Source organism: Dryobates pubescens, chromosome 23 (genome assembly GCF_014839835.1).
Source record: "Dryobates pubescens isolate bDryPub1 chromosome 23, bDryPub1.pri, whole genome shotgun sequence".
NCBI classification, from domain to species: domain Eukaryota; kingdom Metazoa; phylum Chordata; class Aves; order Piciformes; family Picidae; genus Dryobates; species Dryobates pubescens.
This window is the reverse complement of record NC_071634.1, coordinates 16,631,236-16,655,716: the sequence shown is the minus strand read 5'-3', so window position 1 is coordinate 16,655,716 and position 24,481 is coordinate 16,631,236. Positions and strand designations below refer to the sequence as shown.

Below are 24,481 nucleotides of genomic sequence, written 5' to 3'. Positions count from 1 at the left end.
CCCTGTACTCTACACTGGTTAGGCTACACCTTGAGTACTGTGTCCAGTTCTGGGCTCCTCAATTTAAGGACACTGAGATACTTGAACGTGTCCAGAGAAGGGCAAACGAGGCCAGTGAGAGGTCTGGAGTGCAGCCCTGTGAGGAGAGGCTGAGGGAGCTGGGGTTGTTTAGCCTGGAGAAGAGGAGGCTCAGGGGAGACCTTACTGCTCTCTACAACTACCTGAAAGGTTGTAGCCAGGTGGGGGTTGGTCTCTTCTCCCAGGCAACCAGCACCAGAACAAGAGGACATACTCTCAAGCTGTGCCAGGGGAAGTTTAGGCTGGAGGTGAGGAGAAAGTTCTTCCCAGAAAGAGTAATTGGCCATTGGGATGTGCTGCCCAGGGAGGTGGTGGAGTCACTGTCCCTGGAGGTGCTCAAAAAAGGATTGGATGTGGCACTTGGAGCCACGGTTTAGTTGTCAGGTGGTGTTAGGTATTAGGTTGGACTTGATTGGTCTTTGAGGTCTTTTCCAGCCTGGTTGATTCTGTTGTGATTCTGTGAAAATGGTTAAGTGTTGCTGTGTGGCTGAGGACTGCAACAGTCCAGCCACGCTCTGTGGTGACTGCTAGAAAGACAGCGACGGATGAGTAAATCTCAAGATTTAGGTAATCTGTTTGATACATTTTCAGCAGCTCACACAGCAAAATTATGAGTGCCTGGGATCAATGCCATAGATGAGCAACTACAAAAAAAACCCCAAACTAAATATACAACATACAACTGGATGCTTCCTTAGTGGAAAAGCACTCCATTATAAGGCTGACTCTGGTTTTAGATTTGAGAGAAGCCAAGCACTCACTTATGAAACCACCTTTCTCCTGCCTTCCTGTTGTACAGCAATTTATTTTCTTTGAAACTGTGTTTCTTTCCGCTGCAGCGGCCTCACACTGCATTTATCTTTTTATGTCTGTAAGTTCTCTGGGACAGGGACTCTTGATGCTTGTCTCTTGGAGGCTGTCAGCACTTAGAAATGAAAAGTAGCAACGTTAATAATAATTTTCTACTTGGATAAGAAGCTGATTGTGTTGTACCTCCTGGTAGCAGCCAGCAGCCACAGTAAATGAGCTGCAGGGATGATGTGACCCTAAGTCAGTATTGTGCCCAGAGAGGCAGAGTAGCAGAGATCCAGAACACCAGGCTGCTCATCAGACAGTTTAACCTCCCAGCCCTGGTGCACCATGTCAATGGGGAACCATGAACTGGTGACTCCAGAACAAAAATGTGCTAACTGTATTTCTGACACCATGCCTTGGAAAGTATTTGCTGCATGGTCTAATGGGCTGCTGGAGTAAAAGCCAACATTAACTCAGAAATTTCCTGGGGTGTATCAGAAGTAAAAAGGAGCCCTCACTCTTCTTGGCAAATCACTGTTACCTGCCCTGGTTGGATGTTGTATTCCAGTTCCTACAAAGCCCTGAGAAGATTTTCCTGTTCTGCAGTTGCTCTTCAAGTTTCACAATGACTGTGCCTCCACTCCCATCTGCTTAACACTACAAAGCCAGGTCAGTTTTGGTGGTAGACCATCCTTCTGTTCAATGAGAACCCATTCCAAAACAAAATTGGGACCTAGTGAAATAAATGAAGTAAAGATCAAACTAAACTATGCTAGCATTTCTCAGTTAGCAAAGGCATCCCAAACAAAATTATGAACAAATGAATGACCAACATATTTTTCTCTCTCTAACTGGAAAACATCTTGTGGACTCAGATCCTGTTTTTCAAGTGTGATTGCTGAAAATTAAGACCTCAACTCACACAAAATAAAAAGGAGGCACTGAATCTGGAATAACTGTAGGGAGGAAGAGAAGGAAAAAAGAGGAGAAAAATATCACAGTACCTTTAGATGTCAAGCCACCTATATATAGCTGTAAGTCTAGATAGGCACTCAGGGATCCATACAAGGAAATGCTAGCCCAGGCTTCTAGCTGATCTGAAGCTCCTGTGGTGAAAGTGGCGTGTGCAGGACTCAAGGGGCAGCCACTTGAACACGCCTCCACCACACAGCATGAGCACAGGCTTCTAAAACAAGCCTCCTGCGAGTTCTGCCAATCTCCCCTCTCGCCTGCCAAAACACAAGCTGCCTGCACAATCAGAGGGCACTGCTTCACATATGGTTTTGACCAATTCAAATGTGAATTTTTCTCTCATTTATTTTTTCCTAGGTTTCCCACCCTGGTTGTCTCATGGAGACTAATTCCGGGCATGGAATTACCCGATGGCTTTTAGGTCAGCCATAACTTCTGTCCCCTTTCCACTGCGCATGCTTTCTACAACCAGCTCCTGAGATCACAGCACAGTGCTTATGATGAAAAGCCACCTGCCCTGTGTGACACCTGAGGCATTTGTACTGCCCAATCTTTGGGCCACTCTTTCAACAGTACCTGGAGGAATGTGGCCATGAATCAGTTGTGGCAGCACGAGAATCGGCTAGAAAGAATGTAAAAAAAAATCCCCAATGCAGAGAGTAAAGAAATCTAATTTATGGGACTGTCCAAAGAGTTCAAGGAAAGAGAGGAGATTCTCCTGGCTGCACAATAAATGAGTTAAGTCCCCCAAGAAAAAAAAAAAGAGTAGCACAGAAGGGACCCATAAGCTGAAAGGACTAAGAAAAGGAGCAGAGAAGGCTAGAAATAAACCAGATTTTATCACTGATTTCATGGCATCAGGGCCTTCCCTGTCTCTGCAGTCCCTAACCTCTACTTATTTGTACAGAGAATAAACCAGCATGATTCAACAGTGATTTTTTAAGTGCTCATAGACTTGATAAAGAAGTTAACAGGATTTCATCTACATCTGCAGCACTTACACAGGTGACTGAATTTTAAGTTTATGCCTTGTTTTAGGCTTTTTTTTTAGTTCTGATTTATTCACATTCATTAATAAATTTCTTTAATGAAGTTAATCATCATGACAATTCTTACTTCAGGAAGGAAAGAAATTCAGCCTTGCACTGAAATGTCTAACATTGTTAAGATAGGAAGAAGCCATAACACAGCATGTCTGGAGCTTTTAAAGTTTCTATTCTTTCCTTTTCTCTTGATTAGCTACTTGCCAAGCATTTTTGGTTTCAAAATACATGCAATTTTCTATCTCCTCATCAGGCTTCATCGTTATTTACACCAATAAGGTACAGTGACTGAGCAGTAGGAAGATATACCCATGACAGAGGTCTACTTGGATCTTTAATTTGTGTTTGATCTAAGAGAGAACAGGCAGCGTAAGTTACGATGGCTGGAAGCTAGTGTTCATCTCCAAGCAGATGGAAGCCAGATATTTTAAAACTAACTGCAACAATTGACTTAAATATAGCCCTGTCTGAAGGCAAGCAAAATCATTCCATTGCCTTCGCCGAGTTTCAGATCAGCACAGCAGAGCATGTTATAGCTCTAAATCTCGTGCTTTACAAAATACACCTATCACCAGCACTTTGTAGATAGGGTACCTGAAGCAGAGAAAAGTGAAATGATTTGATGAAGCTCAATAGTGAAGACAAAAATCAGAAAATAAAGGTGTCTATTCCCTTGCAGAATTTCTCATTGCTGTAGAGTACACCAGCCTCTGTCAATCTCTCCACACTCCCAGTTCTGAAGGTCTAAGTATTAGAAAAAATGCTGCCAAGTGTGTGACAAATCACCTTTTATGACAAAGTCCACTAAAGGCACTGGGAAAAAGAGCCACTCATTTTGGTGAGCCTTGGACAGAGCACTAGGGGAAAACCTAGAAATGAAGATAAAGCATCCCAGTCTGTACCAGTTGATGCAAAAGCCAGAGCTCAGACAAAACAGCAGTGAAAGTGAATGGAATAAGCAGGACATGGAAATCAAGCAAAAACGGTTAAGTGAGACACTAAATGGGCTTAGCAACTACAAGAGGAGTGCAGGCTTAGAGCAGCTCCCAACTTAATTTATCAGAACTATCATGCAGTTGCCAATGGGGAATTCAAGAGGGGCAAAAGCCACCTGGCCAGTTAATAGCCATTCTTCTATCCTACAGTTACAACAGCCACGAGAGTTGCTCATCCCCACATGGGTATTTCATTTGCCTCAGGTATTTGAGTTGTTTCAAGCAGAACATAGATGAACAAAATAATTAAATAATACATATTCATTATGAGAGGGCCAGTGCTAAGTGACTCTTTCAAATTGCATCATGTCTTCAGACTATTTATTTTGCTAAAAATAACTTTAAAATTAACAGAGTCTTACAAAGGAAAAAAAACTTCAATGCAGCTCCTGCCTTTGGATCCTGTTATCTGCACCCTCTTTATAGACAATTACAGCTACTACTGACATCCAGCAACCAGTAGGTAAGCTGACTCCTTGCATTGCTTGTGCAAAAACCCCATAAATACAGAAAATAGGCATTGATTACTGGCACTCTGGTAGGTGATATATAGTATAAAATGAAGGCTTACTGATAGATCACTAGAAAAATTGACTGGTTCACTTTTAACTTTTATTATCTGGGGTGAAACCTTTTTCTAGTGAGCCCTTTGTATGCTTGACTGTGAAAACCCTGCAGAGTTGCAATTTACAGGGGAAAAAAAATAGTACTGTAACATCAAAACACAAACTGCTACAACACATTTGCCTAAAATCTGGCATACTAACACACACATGGAAGCAGAGTGTTGTATTTTGGTTTTTCTTTCATGAAAAAAGAAAGAAAATTAAGTGCGAGTTCTAGCTTTAGAAATCTATGAAAAGAAACAGAAATCTATTTGAAAATGAAAGTTATCTTCACAGTGCTTACAATTGCTTTCTGCCTCTGTCTCTCCCTTTGTTTGGCCCTTTCAGATTCCCGTTTTTCATACTCTTTGCGGTATTCTTCCCTCTTCAGCCTTTCATGCTGATACTCCTCATAGCTGTCATATCTAGGAAACATAACTGAGTCATTAAATCAAGCACCTGCATTTGTGAAAGTAAAATTAGTAATACAGTTTTCTGGAATGCTTCGTTATGCCTTGAGAACCAGCTGCAAAGCAAACCAATGCAGGTAACACGCTCTACCTGGGTCTGTGACTGCACGGTGATCTGGATTGTGATCTTGCACGTAAGGGAGAACTTCTGTATGCTCGGTGTCTACAGTGGCTGGACTCATAATAGCAACAAGATCTGCAGGAAGAAACACAATTCACCTTGGCCACTCAGCCTGAATCTATTGGCAAAATTTTCTACCTCTCCCCTGAGCTACCAGCAAGATTTTCCAGCGACAGCCTGTGATCTCCTAGTCAGCTATGGGCCTCAAATGTTTTCCACCCTCACCCTTCTGTAATGTTCCTTATTGAGGCAAATGTAGAGAGGAGAGTCAACTACTGTCAACTTCATCTGATAAGAACTGCAGCTAGATTGGCACCAGGCAGCTCACAGATATTGGGAAAGGTTAGTTGCGTGCATCTCTCAGCAACTGTTCTGCTGCTGACCTGATTGGCTCCACTCAGACAGGGTAAACTTGACAAATTTAGAGGATAATGGCAAGAATTGTTTCTGTAGCAACTCCACTGCCTTCAGAGTTAATCAGTTCAGGAGCAAGAGAATGAGTTACACTGGGTTAAGTCACTGCTTTTTTCTTTCTTTCCTTCAAGCTGCTTTATGCCTTTTTGTTGTTTTCCCTCTTACTAACTATGAGGATGATAAATGAATTTGCTGTACTGTACCTTGAAGAGGATCTACTACAAGGCGACCTTGATCTCGATCGGGAATATGGAGAACGGGAACAAGACCTGCATTGAGGAAAGGACCTTGATCTAGAGCGTGTCCTTTGGGATCGTTGAGAAAATAAGGATTTGGGTGGAGACACTGAATCTCTGCATGGAGAGTTAAAAGAAGAGCAAGAAGGCGATACATCAAATAACGAATAGGCTTGTGTCCCATCCCAAGGGTAGCATAGTTTATCACTTTCATCTTCACTGTCATCAAAGAGACCATCCATTGCTAGTCCTGAATTTATAAACATAGGTAGTTTGGAGAACTGTTCATTACTGTAATCACTGTCCCTTAGTTCTCTGGTCTGATCTGCTTCTTCATCAAAAACAGCTTGGCTGGGGTGACCAAAATGCTTGTTCAGTTCAGCCCGAATTTCCTGGTCTTGGAGCTGTTTTCTGTTATTACCGTGGGATCCCTGCTTACTTGTCTGTAGAGTCTCTTTCTTGAAATACTGGTCTTGTTCTAAAGAAGAACAAATCTGACACTGCCACCCAGGTGAAGATTCTGGTTGTCTGGAGTCCTGAAGTTCCTGGGATATTTTAACGTGTATTTCCGATTTTGAATTCACAGATTGACAGTAGTCATGGTCACCAAACAGCCGCAAACTGGGCCGTTTTGTCTTTCTCTCCTCATGTCCACTGGACAGTACTGTAGTCTTGCTAAGCTGTGCATACAGCTCAGACTGTTCTGGACCCTTCTTGATTGGGTTATTTCCTTGAGAACCGGAAGACTCACTACAGCGGGGCTTTTTGGAAGGTGGTACAACAGTCTTGCATGATGACTTCGGCTTAGGTGAAGTCCTGAAAGGATTATCCTGGTTGGCTTTATGAGGAGGGGTTGTAGGTGGAGTTAGGCCTAAGGAGGGGAAAAAACAAATAGGAACAGAGTATTTGTCAGCACGCATACAACATTTATAAAGGTGGCTCACGTGCTTCTTTAAAGTCAGACACAAAGCAAGACCCATTCCTCATCACTTGAATACAGCACTACTAATCCTGGGAATAAGAGTATTTGGAGCATGAGACACCAAAGCTCTGATAAGAACAATAGTAACAGTACTAATGGATTGCCATTAATCTTCAACATCATTTCTGCCCCTCCCCTTCCTCTGTGACATCCGCCTCCCTCTCTGTAGATTGTAATAGAAAAGATCAAGAGATAAAAATGAAAAGACTTTTTTGTTAAAAATCAGAAGGACACAAAAAATTCACAAGTCGGAAGACCAGCACTGTCAAAACCCTAAAGAAATTAGCAGACAAAAAACCTGAATAAAAGCAAGCCTGAGAAAAATAATTGAGTGCTACCAAAGGAGCCTTGGTACAACACAGAACTTGAATGAAGGAAGTACAGCAACTCTACGACTCGACTGCAATGACTCTTCGCCTCCACAGTTCATTAACTTAGTAAACCATTGCTAATATATGTATAATACATTCTTGTAAGCATAACTAATACATTTTGCCTGAAAAGTGGTTCTGCAACTGCAACCCAAGTGAAGAATAGGACATGGAAGAGTAGAATATTGTAATTTCTTCAGATTTTACTGAAAAGATAACCCAGGGCACCAGGCTACAGTAACAGCAAACTGCAGCCACTGCTCAGGGAAAAAATTACAGGAATGTTTGTATTATGTTTGGAAAATGTGCACTGACTCTAATGTCACTTAGAAATAAATATGCTTAAAATTAAACAACTTAAACCAGGGCTAGGGAGTTCTAGGACATCCAGACCACCTTTAAGTGCTCCAGAGTTTGATGCTGCCCAAGATTTCTTCTCCTAGCCCAAACAATGAGGTTTCTATTACTTCCTTAGCAAGAATGAAAGAGAGAGGGCAGACACACTTCCAGGAAATGTGTCTTGCAAACACAGCTATAGAGTTTTGTTTCATATTTTTAACCATGCAACAGAGCTCAGCAGATCAATGCAAATGGATTATGTTTTACAGTGTTTTGCTGTAAAGAAGGAAAAGCGTCCATCAATGCACAGTGCTCCCTAAGGAGCACAAATGGAGACTGGGAGCCCCACTGCATTAGCTGCAATGAATTTGTGCTAGGAAAAAAAAATAGAAGTACCAAGGCATGAATACTTGATGTGAAAGAGATGCTTGGTTTTGTCTCAACGTTTGGCAAACACAGCTGTGAGCTACCTGTGGCTATGTGAAGATTTTGCCTAATGCCATAAAAGCCAGGGAAACTGAGGCACAATGATGACACCTAAAACTCCAGTCACCTCAAATTTATAGTGAAAAAGTCTTGTGCAAAGTCATCACTGCTAAACTGTTTCCTTTAATTTGAGTTCTCAAATTTTTCTTCCTTCCTGAAGATTCACTTGGGCCAGCAGCATTTATTTCACACCTTATCCACCTCCTCACCAAGAGGTATTTTGCAGCGCCAAACGAATGTTTAGTAAAAGGAAGAGCATCCCTTCAAATTCTGTAGCAATAACTTTTTTGGTTAAAACTTCAGGCTTATACTCCACAAAGATTTGAGTAAGCAAAGACTATTTTCTAGATTAAAAAAAAGACAGAGAACCATCACTGTTCCTCATGAACTTGTGTAGGCCATGAGAATCATAGGAGGGACCTCAAGGATCACCTAGTTGTAAGCCCCCTGCCATGGGCTGGGACACTTTCCACTACACCAAGGTGGGCTCCTTTTTTTTTTTCCTTTTAAACATAGTTTTAAGGAAAGAATGAAGCAGCAATACAACCACCCCACAATAAACATGCATACTTAAGAATTTTAGCATAGAAACTCAGAGATAATCCAATATTCAAACAGAAAATACTGTTTCCTTTTCCACCTCTTTAAAGCTGGCCCCAGCAGGAAGCCAACTAAACACAGAGCACAACAATTTCCACAAGCTCAACAAGGAGTTCAACAATCTTTAGAGGAAGGGAAAAGCAGCCACCCCTGTAAAAAAAAACCCTTGCAAAAGTACAGACTGAGCTACATTTACTGGCACTTCTCTTGCTGGCAGAGCTGTGCTAGGGACAGCCTTAGAAAGGGCTTCCTCGTGGCATATTGGCTTTTTTCCTGGTGTTCAGCAGAAGCAGGAAGCGCACAGGCAAGTACAGATAAAAGTTGGAAAACATTCCTTTAACTTTTGAACAAACCTCCACCGGAGGATGGCCTAGCAAGGGAAGCTTTGAATTCATGTCACCACTACAGAATCCATCTTTGGAGAGTCCCATGACCAATCTCCAGCCCATGAACTTTGAGAAAACCAGCTGGCTGCACACTTGTTCATCTTCACACGAACCCCTGGCAATCTGCACTGAGGGCCATGATCCCCCATCAGGGGTGTTACGATACGCTCTAACCGCTGGATTACTTCACACGTGCCAATTTCTCCTCCAGTGTGTACATTTTAGCGTTGACAGTGCAAGGTATACTCTGTGCTCTCTCTTGAACTTAGCAGGTTTTGACAGATTTATGGAAGGACAGATGGCCATTACGGGCTGAAGGCTGACAAGAGGCAGTTCAGAGCATTGTTAACACACTTGCACAAACTCTCAGCAGTGCAGCGCTGTGCAGAATGTAATTCAGACTATAGCTTTTTTATTGCTGCCTATTTTCTTTTGTCAAAAGAGCCTGCTGTGCACAGCAACAAATGGCTGCCATTACCCAGAATGTAATGGGTGTCAGACAAATCACGTAACACAAACAATCAAGAGTATGTAGGTCATATTTCAACAGAGCACAACCTTAGCAATATTTATGATTACTGCATTGAAATGTGCTCTATAATAAACAAGTACCTCTACATCACTCACACTTATGTACTTCTGCACAGCAAATCTGTTAGAAGTGGTACACACTCTACAATCATCCCCCTTAAACAGTCTTTTTTTTCCTCTTCTTTTTAAAGTAAAAGGCAAGTATTTTTTCATGACGTGCTATAAAACCATTTTCTTTGTAGGGGCTTTTCTCTAATTGAATGGCTTTGGTAAATGGTAGCTTTGCACTTTGCCTTGCTCTGTCTGCATACTATGAAGTGAGTCGACGATCTTGTGCTTGAGAGCAGCGTACATTCATTTGCCAGCACTGCCAGCACCATCCTCCCTGTGTCTGTGCAACAAAAGTTGTTTGCATGTGTGCCAACTCTGCCACCTCGGTCGAGTGACTTCTTTCAAAAAAGTTCCTGGGAGAGTGAAACTGCTTTTGTTTCATTCCAAAAACTCCACTGAAAAGACACCAAACCCTTAGTAAGTATTTTAGCTCAACCAGGTTGATAAGCAGAAATGAGGGGGAGCCCCTTGGTGTAAAATGTGACATCTTGACTTCATAGGAAAGGTTTGCAAAGCTGTTTTACACAGACAGATCTTTCTAAAACTCTACTGCAACTGTTGGCATTTCAGTGTTGGATGATGTTTGTTGTGCTTTGCAGAGGCTGAGGATCAGTGTCTTCTGGGGGAGACAGTCCTCAAACCTTTCCACGTGTGGACTGGACTTTCGAGAGGCATGAAAATGAACTTTTAAAGTTTGAGAATGGATTGTCAAGGGAAACGTTATTTAAGGCCACTTTGGATGCTGAATACAAGAGAACAGCTCAGTTCAGTAAAAGAACCAGAAGAGCCTTTGTGTGGCATAAGACTGCAGTAGCCAGGAAAAATATAATAAAAATAAATGGCCATCATATCATATAAAGCTACATGCTCGTTGAGTATTCAGTTTAATCCTGTTGTCAGTGCTGCAGAGAATAAACACAGATGCCTGAAAATATCAAATTATTTACCAGATTTTATTCCCTCTGGACAACTCTCTGCATCTCACATCTCATTTTATCAGAAATCATTTTGAAGCCAAACAAGTTCTTATGTGATAGATTTTAAGTATTTGTTCTGACAACTAAAAGGTAACACAGATCTAGAGGTGGGCAAAGAGCAGAGTATAAGTATTTTCAAGGATGCTCATGAATTTCAAATCACTATTCAAGCTGATTGTATTCATACAGCCTTTCCTGTCATCCTTTTGGAGAAATCAAATTCTGTACCCAAGGAAAGACCAGTGAGGAGTTTTATGCTCAGATAAATTACAGGGATCTGTGTGCAAATGAGAGACTTTTCGCCATCACCTGCTGCAGACAAAAAGGTGGAAATAGCCTTCCAGTTACTGATTGAGTCTTAAGCATGTGAACTTCTTTCATGCATTTACATGACGGCTTTGATTACGTAGGAGTGAAGGCTTAAAAAAAAAACCACACTGGGAAAACAAAGGCAGATGGATTTCAAACATTTTAGGCATCACATCATCCAACTTCTGGCAATCAGAAGTTCAGCAGAAAATCTAGGATAGTTATTGGGGAGCCCTTGATCACCAAGAGAAGCACAGCCACCTCCAGAGGGGGGAGTTAACCCTGTGCTAGCAGGTGCCCCCACAACTTGACTGGTAACAAAGAGGTCTCAGTGACACAGAAACATCCCATGCTCCTGGAAGACATCAGAGAGATTCAAGCCCGTGACCTCCTACCAAAGTGTTGGCAATGCAGCTAGCTATGGAAGCAAAGGGAGAGGGACTTCTGAGCCTCTTGTTCAGAGTGAGACTTGCTTTATACAGAAATTCCAACTGCTACATTATCCTCACGTAGAACTCCCTCCATATCATGATGTTCTGGTCCGTTTTCCTTTGAACAACACTAGGAGCTGGGACTTCAGGTACCAGCAGCCTTACTCCTCTACAACACACCATTTATTTAAAGTGCATTCAAAGAATTCTTGCGCGAGACTTCAAAACACTGTAGCAAAATATTTGTTCCTTGTGATTTGACAGATCAATGTTTTGACAGTTTTAGGGAGGATAAAGTTACACTCACGACTACTAACAGATTTGTTGCAAAAACAAGATACAGCCCTGGCAAGAGAACAGTTTCAGTTTGACTTCAGCTACACGAATCCAAAACACGTGTGTGACAAAGATTGATGGCTCACGTAGGAAATGCTCTTATTTATTTTTCTCCTCCAAAGTTAATTCACCAGTGAGGCAACCGAGGCTGTTTTCAGCAGAGAGATCAAGGGAGCTGCTCTTTATATTAAAATACTTTGTGCTTCGCTAGTGTGAGCAGCACTGCTAATGGTCTTTTCAATTCTGCAGTGAGATCAAGGCAACTCCTATTTAAATTATAATAAACAGTGCTTGTACAGTGCAAGCTGCCCTGCGTGAGGACAATGAGCTATGTGGTTATCTAGATATCATTTAGAGTTGCCAGGGTCTCACTGAAGAACTCCAAGGTAGTAGTAATCACTGCTGCCACTGCTTTCTTCCTTATTCTTTTTTGGGTGTGGTTTTTCTCACTGAAGTGGGTCCCCATTCTGCCACGATTTACTCACATACGTTATAAGTTCTTCAGTACTCGAGGTGGTTTCTGTGATGGACTTGTGTCTGCTTCCAGCATGAGCAGATACATAACACAAGACACTACTGCAATTCAAATGAATCAAGAAGACATGCAAACCCACTGAGCCTTTTATATATATGATTATAAACATAAAATCTACACGAATCTAAAGGCAGAGATTAATACAGCAGGCAAGTGATGAAATACACTGTCCTGAAACCTCCTCACCAACCACTGCTAAGACTAGAGCAAGATAACAGAGCAGAATGAATTTGGTAACACCAAGAGCATTCCTGTTGCCAGTATGGAGGCAATGCTAGAGGACTACCCAGGGTCCCAGTTTCTGTCTAGTTAGCTGATGTGAAGAGTAGACTGCTGGCTGGGTGAAAAACACTGCTCTCTTCAGTGATTTCAAGGGCTGCTTGTAGTCACCTCAGCTGCCCCTTTCAGTTGGCAGTGCTAAGCACTTACCAGTGTGCTTACAAATGGGCACCCTCATGCAGATTTGCTCTGCAGTAATGATAAAAGAGGCTCCTCCATGCTTCAGGCCTGCTGGCACTGAATGGGATTATCCTGCTGCATGCAGTGAATTTTGCTGTGTTTCTGCTGGTTTTCCAAAAGGGTGCAATAGAAGGAAACTTCTTTCTGGCATGAGATGAATGATTAAGGATGCAAGCTTTCGGTAAAGTGTGTGTGTGTTTTAATGCTCAACTAATGAAGGAGTTTCTGGAAGAGTGGAATGAAGGATGTAGGGAGGCAAAAGCCTCAAGTAGATACACACATCTAGTGCTTGGGCCTGCTCTTGTGTACAGCTGCCACCGAACTGAGAAGCACCAGGCTGATTCAAGGCACCCAAAGGCATATTTTGCAATGCCCCCCAAACATGTTAGGAATCACATAATTTACAATTCACTCTTATCTGGAGAGAAACACATGCCAAGCAGTACACCTCTTATTTTTCAGTATTATACAACTGAGAAAGAAAGCAGTCTTGGCAAAAGCTCCAGTGGAGCTCAACAGTTCTGAGCACTCCAGGAAAGTGGAGGCAAAACAGAGTTCAGAGGAAAGAATAAACCTGATCCGAGTCTGAAGGAATTGACTTTAGCTGGAAGAAGAGCAGATGAATTAAATGAGCACAATGGGTGATGCATGAACTGTCCCAGCATAGGATAAAATGTCGACGACTCTTCAGGTGTTAGAAACACCAGGGATCTGAAAGGAGGGGCAAGGTAAAGGGAGGTTGTGTGATATGTGCTAACAGAAGAAATAAAGAGAAAGAAAGAATAGAAAATGAATACCAATTAAAAAAAATTACCTCTGAGCTATGGAATAGTTTTTCAGTGGCAGAGGAGAAAGCTGTTATTTGTGACATATTAATCTAGAATTGACAAAGCACTGAAACATGCAGTCACGTACAGCCCTAGACTGGCCTGGAGACAGACTGAATGACATAACTTTTCCATCTGTAACATCTATTACACTGTGCTGTGGGGTTTCTCTCTGAAAGATGGTGCTCAGCAGTACACAAATCTATGGGGAAATGGGGAAGTAGAACAGATAAATGGTTTCATTCATATTTTCCCAGAAATTATGCTCTCTTGTGGAGGTTTGGAGCCATATTTTCAAACACATTCCTTCTCAGGTAACTGGATAAAAAGTCAATGCTCAACTGCAGGGCAGTTAATCTACTGGAGACCACTGTGAGGTCTTGGTGTAGCTGTGGTATATTAAAATTAACAAACACGCACATGAGCCATGCTTAAAGGAAGAGGCAGCACTCTCCATTTCTCACCTGCAGTTCCAGAGAGTTCCACACTTAAGGTTTGTTCAATAGTCTTGTTCTCAAATGGGGAACCCTTGGGATCACTGGAAGACAGGGCACATTTATAAAAACAAGCTGAAATGGAGTTGCTGTAGCCAAAATCTATTGAACCCCCCTCCCTTGTAGGTATGTTTGCGCTTTTTAGTACTTACTTTGGTGACTCGGGCGTCAATGGAAGTGATAAACTTGTTGGTTTGGCTGAAAGGAAAAGGAAAAGGATTATGGAATAGTTAAACACTCCATACTGTATAGAAAGAACATTTCTTTTTATGTTGGTGCTGGAATCCCATGCTAGTCAGTTAGGGCTGAGTGCTGATAGTTCAATAGCCATTTCAGTGTACCTTAGATAAATAAGGAGGCTCATTCTGATTCCTTATTAATGGTACCAAAAGGGCATCTAAATTTCAACAATGATTTACATCAATTACTGTACCTCTGAAATACAGTACACAACCCAAATGCCAAGAACCTTTCAGAAGAAGAGTGGTACATGCTAAAAATCAATGAAGAACTCTACAGGATACACTGTGAAAATGTTATTTCTCTCAGAGTTAATTTAGACTACAGTTCACGTTTCAGTTGGAAACAGGAGCAGCAGCATTACTAGGAAGTAACAGAACGTTATGAATATTCAGTTAATTTTACTTCTACAATATACAATTTTATATATAGCACTGAGAATAGGTTGTTTCTGTGAGGCCAGAGTCCAACCACTTACAGTCCAAATTTCTGCATATTATCCTCAAACTATGACAAGCCACGGACACAGTCACAGATGGTTAAAAACGGGGTTGAAGCTCTCGGCACTACAATCCCAACAGACACAAAACCCCAAAGCTCTGGCTGTAAAAATCCAAGTAGCCTTTATGGCTTTTACTCATGCAAACTTGTATTTTCCCAAAGCAAGCCAAGAACCAGGCTACTGTACTACAGCTGAGAGTCCTTTAATTGTCAGCAAAATGTTTAAAAATTAAAGAAGAATATTACTTGCAAATTTCACTTTTCAGAAGTTAGATTGATGTTTAAACGCAGAGAGCATTGTACCAAGAACAACAGCAGGGGATCTCTTCTGCAGATTAATTACTTAAGACAAAATGTTCCCCTTGAACACTCCTGCACTGCAGATCTTTTGTCCAGAGTGTCACTACTGCGTATTTTGTATTCATTCCAGGCTTGGAGCTCCCATCAACATTAAAGGATTTTATATGCAAATTGATTACTTTTATAAGCTCTAGAGCATTCCTGAAGTGATATTACTTTTAAAAAAAAATAAATAAATTAACTCAATTCTCAAGAGCTGCATATTGTTTCTCCTCCTCCCCATATGAAAGTTAGAAATGGAAGCTCAGGTGTTCACCTCAAGTTCACCTTCCTCAGAAGTCACCACCGGAGTGAGGAGATGCACCTCAATGAGTTAGTTGTCTGACCCAGTGCTGCTTCTGCTTTGTGCATAAAACCACCGGCACTGAGGCTGAATGCATCTTCACACGGCTTTATGTGTATTTTATATACATCTAGGGATAGTAATGTTTTACCTAGGGGTAAAAATGTGGTAAACCAACCACAGACCTTACAGTAAAGCTCTGGAAGGAAGTTTTATGCAAAACTTCCACTGTGGTTTTTTTTTGTGTGTAGTATTTATACACTCTGCTTGTTTTAAGCTTTCTAAGGAAGTTGAAAGTGTAAGAGCTATTTAAGCCTCTAAAATGTCTCATTTTAGTTCTCATTAGTCCCACAGAACAGCTTCACATGAGACCCTATTTATAAAATTCTGAAGCACAGTGCAAACCTGCCAGAGATGGGCACAGGACCAAGGCGTTATCTCACGCTCCTATCTATTCACTTTTGGCAGCTATGAGGGAGCTCTCCCACTGAGAAATTCCCATACCAAAACACCCATCGGTTTTCTTACTGCTAGTCAAGGGCTTGACCAAACAGTACTCCTGCAAAGGATTTGTCCTCACATACAGCTATTGACAGTGTAAATATTTAGCTGAGACACTATCAATGGTGCTTGTTTATTAGAGCTTCAAGATCTACTGTGGTGTGGAGTTTTTTCTTATTAAAAAGGGTTCACATGAAGTTGCTTGTCCCTGTAAATTGAAAACATTCAGGTTCAAAAGAACTAAGTTTCCTCATGGGCAAATTTCAATGCAAAACCACAGATGATCTTTGGCATGATGGGGTTTGTGGACATTCCCGTGGGTTTGCAATATGTTTACAACAGCAGCCCTAAAGGAAAATACCATTTGACTTATCCTTTGTGAGTTTTCCCCAACTCTGAAAGAAGACATCAGACCCTGATTATTTTTTAGAACAGAAGGAGCCAATTTTCTTGTCCTTTTGATTAAATGTATGAACTAATGACCGCAGGTCTGCAAATATCAAACTTGTAAGGTTGTTTCTGCCCGAACTGACTGTCCAAACTGAAAGCATTATAGTCTTGCATTTGCATTATATGCAAATCCATTGATATTGAAGTCATATATTGGTGTATGAGGCAAGTTTGATGAAAAAAAAAACACCAAAAAAAAAAAAAAAACCCAAAACATTTCAGAAGCCTGTAAATTAAACTGCAGGAATTAAAGAACAGAGTAATTTCTCTGTGCCTGCAATTTCACCTGCAAAGTCACCATCATCTCTTAAACACTGCTAAGTTAGCTGTACGTCCCTTTGGACTTCCCTCAGCTCTCTTTCTGTGCTGTTTCCAAAGCCCAGCATGCCCACCTGCTTCTTTGCACTGAACCTACACAACTGCCTCAGCTGGAGGGAAAATTGCAGCTCTGATCTGAATAGGAAGATTTCATAATCTGTACTTCTGTGTGTGTGTGTATAATACACATGTGCTATATATAGCATGTCACACATGATATACCTTATCACAGAGCACCTTAGCACCCAACAGTGCCAATCAAGCTCCCTTTAACTTCTGGCAGGTCTACATTTCAGTGCCACTGCAGCATGAGACCCTGGTTTTACATGCAGCGTTCAGCCTGGATTGTTCTGTGAAGCAGACTGCTGAAGCCATCCAGAAGGAGTGGCAGTTGGTATCCAAGAAGCTCTCAGGGCAGTTGGATTTCTTTCTTACAAGAAACATTGTTCAGATGAGACCATAGCAGCAAAAGCTACACTTAGGATGTCAGAACACACAGCTGCAAGAGGGTGGTGGAAAGAGAAGATTATTTTTCTGAAGTTTGCTTACACTTCCTACTGAAGAGTGAAAAATGAGACTTGATGTGGGCTGAAAATTGGGGGAGGGAAGAAGCAAAAAAACCTATACAGTTTACAGCTGTTTTTTAAAAAATATCAGAACACCACCTTTAGGGGCATATCCTGATCTGTCTTGCAGCCAGAGAACCCCCAGTGACTGTGGTGGAGTCACCGAAGTCACATCCAGGATTTGCACGGATGTGACTGAGATAGGCACCCAGCCTTCCAGCTGCCAAGCCTATATATACTGTATATACATAGATGTATTTTAAAGTAACAACAACTTTAAAAATAACTCCCTTTGGGCTTGTTAACTTTTACAGCTTTCCTTTATCTTGGGAAAACAGGCAAGGGAAGAGGGGGAGAGAGAGAGAGTGGGGGGCTTTAAGATCTTGCTCTGTCATAGAAGCTACTTGTAATGTAGACCAATCGTATATGCATTAGGGAATACTAAAAGTCAACACAAGTATTTAGGTTTGGCCATAAAGAATCTAAAAGGAGAGAGAAAGATCAGGATGGCAGCTAAACTTTCAACTATTTACAAAATAAAATTACAAACTGGCATTCCAGCTGTAACAGGAATGACACATTTATTGCTTTCTCTGTAGCAGCGAGAGCACTATTTATTGTCTCTTAAGGACTAGGTGGCAGGTTAACAATGCCTTCAGTTTTACACTAGCAAAAAAGAAAAGCTCACTAATGAACTGGCCTGCCCAGCTTGTTTAGGGAAATAATGCTTTCTTAGTGGTACAGTACTCTGTGAATAAGCCTCTCCAGCTAGCCTGGCACATGAACACGTGGTATTTGCTAAACTTTTTTTCCCTGAGATTTGTTTTCTGAGGCTGAGGGCAACAGAGACAGGATTAAAATTATTTAAAAGCTAAATCTAGCTAACTAATTCTAACTTCATTATACTGTTTTAAAGTTCTCCCTACACAGAAGAGATGCCAGATTTACAATACTAATCCAAAGAACAGAAGAGGTATCAAGGGGATTCACAACTGCGGTATTACAGCTTCCCTGCGATACTGCCGGTACCAAAGCTGCTTCCTTCAGTCCCACACCTACCTTGCAGATGATTTGTCTGAGACTGCAGATGGGGCTTCCTTTTGGAGGTGCATTTCTCTTTGCTGCTGTTCCTGTTCTCTGCTGGTTTGGTCTGAGGAGGGTCATCATTCGTAGTCAGATACTTGAGAAGTTCAGAGCAGGGACGTCTTTGAGGCTTTTGCTGTTGACAAATGCTCTTTGCTTTATTGCTCCATGAATTCTCAGTCTTAAAAACAGGGCACAATAAAATAAAATAAAATTAAAAGGGAAAAAAAAAAGTGCTAAAATTAGTGAACTGAACCTTATCAGAATGGATATAGGTTTTCTGAAGAGATGAGATTTTCAATGAAGTGTTCAGTCTAAGTGTACTAGATCTATGAGCTGTGAATAATTGTTTGCAGAACAAGGAAAGAAAATTACATTTAAAATTCCTAAATGACATTTATGCAGCTTTTTATTTCATTTCTCCTACATTTCAATGTTCCTACTCAGCAACATGTAACTAACAAGACCCTGCAGCACCTTTACTGTGAACAAAAAAAATAAGCTGGCTTAAACCTTAATTTGCTGCTGATTGCTTGAGCCCAATATTCACAACTCTCTTAAGTACCCCTAAACGCTCTGTTTTCAGTTACAGTGAATGGCAAGACAAACATTGTTGACTATGCCTGCTAACAGAATTATGGCAGAGCCCCCATTCCAGCCAATCCATGGCCGACATACAGCTTTTTCCAAGGATCCAGTGTCATTTTTCTTAAGCTCAGACAGCTGGTAAAAAGGCAATCCTGCAACCTGGAGTCACTCATAAACACCGCCAGACCATCAGCAAATTTTATCATGCCCCCTACTACTCTGTGCATCAACAAAGTAGGCAAGAGTAACAGACGGTGGGACTACAACCCAACTCTGCCAAGTGAAAGAGCATAAGCAAAATATTCAGAGCACAAAGGAGCTCAGGTGATTTCCTGGAACCCAGTCTATGATCTGGTCACTTTGGGTTTTTTTAAAGCAATTGCAAGACAGTAGGTAGATTCATACAATACATATGGATCAACTGCTTGCTCAGTTGCTGGAAGCATGAAAGACCTTGTTACAATTTTTTCCTCCCCGCCCCCCCCCCCCCCTTTTTTTTTTTCTTATTACAAAGATTAAGTTTGTACCTTAACAACCACAGGGCTTGTTCTGATCCTGTGATTAGTGTTTGCATGGTTTTGTGTGCTGAGACCACTGCATTCATTGTAATTTAGTTGAGTGTTGGCTGGAGCCAGCAAGAGCTTCTTAAGCTACAAACACATCAGGGAAAGAGTGAAGTTATGCATCTGTTTGGATGAAAATGACTTATCTACATTTTTGCATAGTTACTTAAAGTTAGCTATATCAATTTCAGCAAAGTACAACAAAACAGAAAGAAGGGCTCGCTATTCCCCAGAGCAAAGAGATTTCATTTCCTCCTGGACTGGCAGCGTATTTCTGCTCCCTTTCCTGCAGTATACTGTGGGGCAAGTAGAAATGCCCAGGGTGCTCCATTTCTGAATCCACAGCAAAATGAAATCCTTGGTGATCTGTTCCACAGAAGAGGCTTCTGATCTGAACAGGGAGGTTAACTTTCATGGATACAGCACCACGATGCAGGTATCTGGCTCTGCTTTCACAGAAGCCAGTGATCAGGAGCTTTCAGCAGAAGCAGAATCACGCCTCAAACTGGTTTTATTTAGCAAAATGCATATGAGATTTTACCCACATCCTCACCCAAGGTTCAGTTTTGCCCTGATTAGCACTGAGCTGGTGTTCACTGGTCAAATCAATGTTAAAGGCACAAAATTAGCCCCACATCCCGCCAGACTCAATGGGTCCTGCTTTGCAGATCACCAAAAGTGATGTCTGCACATACACACAAAAACAGCCCCGAGAAATGAAATTTGGATTAAAAACCATTACCCTAACTTATTTGAACAGCATGATAAGCAAAAGTGTCAGCCATTAGCAGAAGAATCTCAAAAACAATCTCTTCAAACACACTTTTTAATGGACTGCCTTATTAGTCATCCTATGGTATTTGGTGCTGTTTTCCCCCACCCCCTGCTTAATTTTCGGTTCTTTACTCCATTTTCCTTTCCAGTCCAAAAGAAAAGCCCAGACCTTACTGTGACTACATCATACCCATGCAGCGGGCTGCCAGAGGCACATCCAATTCCCGTTAAACAGTAGGAAGGGTTCTTACTAGAGACGGCTCTTCTGCCTCCTGAGTTGGAGGGGTGCCGTCGGGCATCGGGGAAGGGCTAGTGGCATTTTCGTTGGTCACATCTCCATCTGTCAGTGCGTCAAACGAAGGCAATCCATCCTCATCCACAGGGATGCTGTCCAGGGTTTCAGTGAGAACAGCTAGCAAGTTTGCCTCACTCTCTTCATCTATCTTCTGCAGAAGGAGACAACACAAAAAGCGGAACCAGGTGAGAAGAGGAATGGATCAAAATGATGTCTCTGTATGTGACAGAAACCTGCAACAGTGTCTCAGAAGATGTAATTAGGCACAATAAAAGAACCCATCTCTGCCTTCAACAGAAGTCTCTTTGCATTTGCACTGTATTGCTCTCGTTTACTTTTCATCCACAGTTCTTTTTTTCCCTTTTCAGCAGTGTTAACAACAAGAAGTAATCACTCAGGGATTGTATTACAGGATGTGCCTAAGCTGCTGACACCCAGTGATGGTGTCAGCCCAGGCTGTCTCTTTCTTTTTCTCTTTTCAACACTGAACACCAGCTAATTGACCTGACAAAATTACAAGTATCAGAGAGTAGGACAGCTAATCAGAAGACCCAAACGAATCACCAGTGAAATCTGGAAGTCCTTCTTACATACATGTCGCAGTGCGGGAAGACTTGACCATACAATCAATATGATTGATAAGCAAGCTTCAATCTTTATTCAAAATCACACAGTTTATATAGGATAGCTCATTCATATATTCAAATCCTTCTCATACCATTGGTTACATGTTAAATGTCAAGCCTACCTCCTGCGGTTTTGACAGCCTGCTAAGTTAACCACAAGTTCCTATTTCTTCTAGCTAAGTTCCTCATGAAACTCTCCAAGGTCGCTTTGTCCTTGTTCATGATTGGCCTAAATCAGCTGTGTTCTATGCTTTGCTAAGTCATTCTCAGGTCCTTCTTATGTCCTTTTGTAACCAGCCAACCCTCCACACATACACAGCCAGGGGTAAGCAAGAAAGCATTTCCCTTCCATACTTCTGGAAATCCTAGCTCCAAACCCAAAAAGAACAACTTCTGCCTATGAGCGGCCATCAGGACTCATGCTGCAAGTGGCAGGCTCTCTGGGTTTTAAAGCAATGCAGGTTGCCTTTGAAGTGGTCCTTTCGAGTTATGTTGTTTGAGTACTCAGCGTGACTATTGTGAGCATTTATCTAATTCAGATGGCAATTATAAAAAGTTGATTAATTCCTAATCAGATGTGGCTGTCATGTGAATTTGTATTAGATATTTTATTCCAGCAACATGACTTCCTTTTGTCAAATGGAGTAAATTCAAATGACTTCCAATTTTTTAATGAAACACGGTCCCTACTGTATATTAAGGTACAAATTTTTTGGCATGCTGAGAGCTTGGAGGAATAGACTTGTGTAAAAATCATTATACTTATTTTTCAGAAAGGTTGGAAATTGATCTTGACAGATCAATTATCTAGGATTCCTAGGCTGATCCTAGCGCTATTAAAGTAAATGAAAAGCCTTTCACTGATTCTCAGGATATCAAATTGGGAGATTTTCCACCAGCTTCAGAGTGGCTCATCGTGTTCCAGGTTCACAGTGTGAAGAAATTTCAGCTGAACTCAAATCTCACTTATCAAAAGTGAACTAGCAAGAAATATACCAGCGAGACAAACAACCAACAAATTAAAACAACCCTTTAAAAGTCAACACTAAAACACTGCCAGTTACACTTCAGAAAAAATTTAGAACCAAGTGAATCTGAGTATCCCCTTAGCATGGCCTTTTTTTTTTTTCAGTAGTAATTTTGTCTACCAGACTCCAAACAGAGACACTCATAAACCACACAGATCACTGCTTCTGTCAGGCTGCTCTGCCAGATCACACCTCACGGCTGCTTACAGAAACTCTGTCTTGGAGCTAGAAAGCTACAGCAGAGCAGAGACTGCGCTGGTGCTTACAGCATCACCCCCAAGAAACAAACAAATACTCAGGCAAAGCTAATGCTACAGAGAAGTATTTACTTACAAGGCCAAAAAACACTTGGCCACTGAAGAAAAAAAAGAGTCTAAGTTCTAGTACCTGGTGATTTCCACCAAACCAAGCAGACACATGCACAATGCTGGGATAATTCAGTGTACAAAGGTTGGAAATATGCTGAGGGAAGCCACTCTGTGAATAAAACCATGCTCCAAATCCAGCTTTTGACAGCCACTTTTTGAGGGAAATAAATACAACCATGGGACAGTCTGGCTGCCTCCAGCCCTGCAGCAGGAACTTCTCCAGCAAGTCTAGCCGGTGGGGCACACCCCTGCACCCCCTTCACTGTGCCTTGCAACTTACAAAGCTGACACCCAAGCTGGAAGTGTTACTATTTCTAATGGGGAATGCCTTCTTCAATAATAGCATGCCAGAAGAAACCCTGATATTTGCTGTTAGCTGCTCAGCTCTTGTGCTTTAAACAGACATTCAAGTGCGCTGACATTCAAAACTGGAAAGTTGAGTGGACACTGGTCCTCATCACAGCAATTTCAATTAGTTTTGTACAAGTTTCAACATTCAAACACCCCAGAGAAAGCAGAGGATGTGACAAAGAGGACTCTGTTAAACAATTAATGTCACTTTCCATTATTGCTTCAGTCCCAATTTACAGAGCAAATAAATCAAAGTCAGCACAGATGAAGCACACTAGCTGGCTAACACATGTCTATTCACAAACGACATGGCAGCAGGAACACATTAGTCAAGAAAATGACATTGCTAGATAACCTTTTAAAGGTTTAACTGTGCTATTGCTCCTAATTGTCCTAAATTACTGTTTATAAAGAAACACAATTATTAGATACAGCAGAAATGGTGCTGAGGGGAGATGCAGAGGGAGAGATGGTCGGGCGCATCAACGTCTGAGCAATAATCACTGAAGCAGCAGCTTTCTGCTTTGCTGTTGCAACCTGAGTCTTGGTGTTGACAGCGCTGGGGAGAAGTAACGCCATGGCCAAATGCAGGCTCTTTCACAGTTTCAGCACTGTCATTGCAGCAGCTCACATTTCAGACTGGCATCCAACCTGCACATCACACAGGCTCAGTGAATCAGGAGCTAAGCACCTTCCTTCTCCAGTGAGGTTAGAGGATGTGCCATGTGCTCTCAGGAACTCATTCTATCGTGTCCCTTACTTCCAAGCAGGGTCACACTGAAAGTGCTTGCTTCTCTCTAAAGAGAGACACTAAGTAATTGGAGCACCTAGCAGAACTACAGCGTGTTTTTAACACAGAAGCAGTCAGGCATCACTTCCCAGCCAGACCACAGAAACTTAATATCCTTGGTTTTACCCTCTGCATCTCCCCTCAGCACCATTTCTGCTGTATCTGATTGTGTTTCTTTACAAACAGTACTTTAGGCCAATCAGAAGCAACAGCATAGTTAAACCTTTAAAACCAAGTTTAATACACAGATATTTTTTGACCCTTATGAACTACCCCCCAGCTGAAGGAGGCAAGGAACAGAGCATGTCACTGAACACAGGTGTCTTCACATTTCTGACAGCAAAACTTTCTAGGATACCCAGATGGCATTAACTCTGAAGAGAAATAAGATTTGGCACTAGGAAATGCAATGGGAAACACTGGCTAGTGCTGTAGGACACCAACCAATCCTCAGAAATAAGCAATCTAGGAGCCTAAATATCATGAAGTGTTTCTAACTGTGCTCTTCCCTGCTTTCACATGTTTTGCTTTAGTGCTTCAAGACTTTTGCAGCACTAAAAATAATTCTCTGTCTGAAAACCCTTTATTAGTTGGGTAACAATCTTATTCTAATTGGGTTTCTGCCTTCAGTAAAATGTCTCCAGAGATGTTCTCTCTTTGGCCAGTGAGAAGTGCTAAGAAATGAGTTGATAATTTACCCACACAAAGGTATTTAAATCCTCTACCCCTGATAATTCTTTCTCCTTTGCTTATTCTGCCTATTGATGGAGTGGGGTTCACTTCGTGGCTAGCATTTTATGACTGTAATACTTGTTACTTGTAAGCAATCCCACTGCAGGTGTCTAAGACTGAGCTGTAATGGAGAATTTGCCACTTTGTCTTTCCCATGCACC

General features: G+C 41.6%; 1 protein-coding gene across 4 annotated transcripts in view; it reads right to left on the bottom strand.

Moving 5' to 3' along the window:
• PPARGC1A (PPARG coactivator 1 alpha) overlaps nt 1–24,481 on the bottom strand; it is a 341,886-nt gene that overhangs the window by 8,225 nt on the left and 309,180 nt on the right. For 3 of the 4 annotated variants that reach the window (XM_054172283.1, XM_054172284.1, XM_009904915.2), the window contains 8 exons: nt 20,382–20,576; nt 19,321–19,443; nt 18,182–18,386; nt 14,056–14,101; nt 13,874–13,947; nt 5,697–6,600; nt 5,050–5,154; nt 4,793–4,913 (listed from right to left, as the gene is read on the bottom strand). In XM_054172283.1, coding sequence (XP_054028258.1) covers nt 4,793–4,913; nt 5,050–5,154; nt 5,697–6,600; nt 13,874–13,947; nt 14,056–14,101; nt 18,182–18,386; nt 19,321–19,443; nt 20,382–20,576 — 1,773 coding nt within the window. Of the gene's footprint in view, nt 1–4,792; nt 4,914–5,049; nt 5,155–5,696; nt 6,601–13,873; nt 13,948–14,055; nt 14,102–18,181; nt 18,387–19,320; nt 19,444–20,320; nt 20,577–24,481 lie in introns of those variants that run through there. The other variant, XM_054172286.1, reaches the window with a different exon arrangement.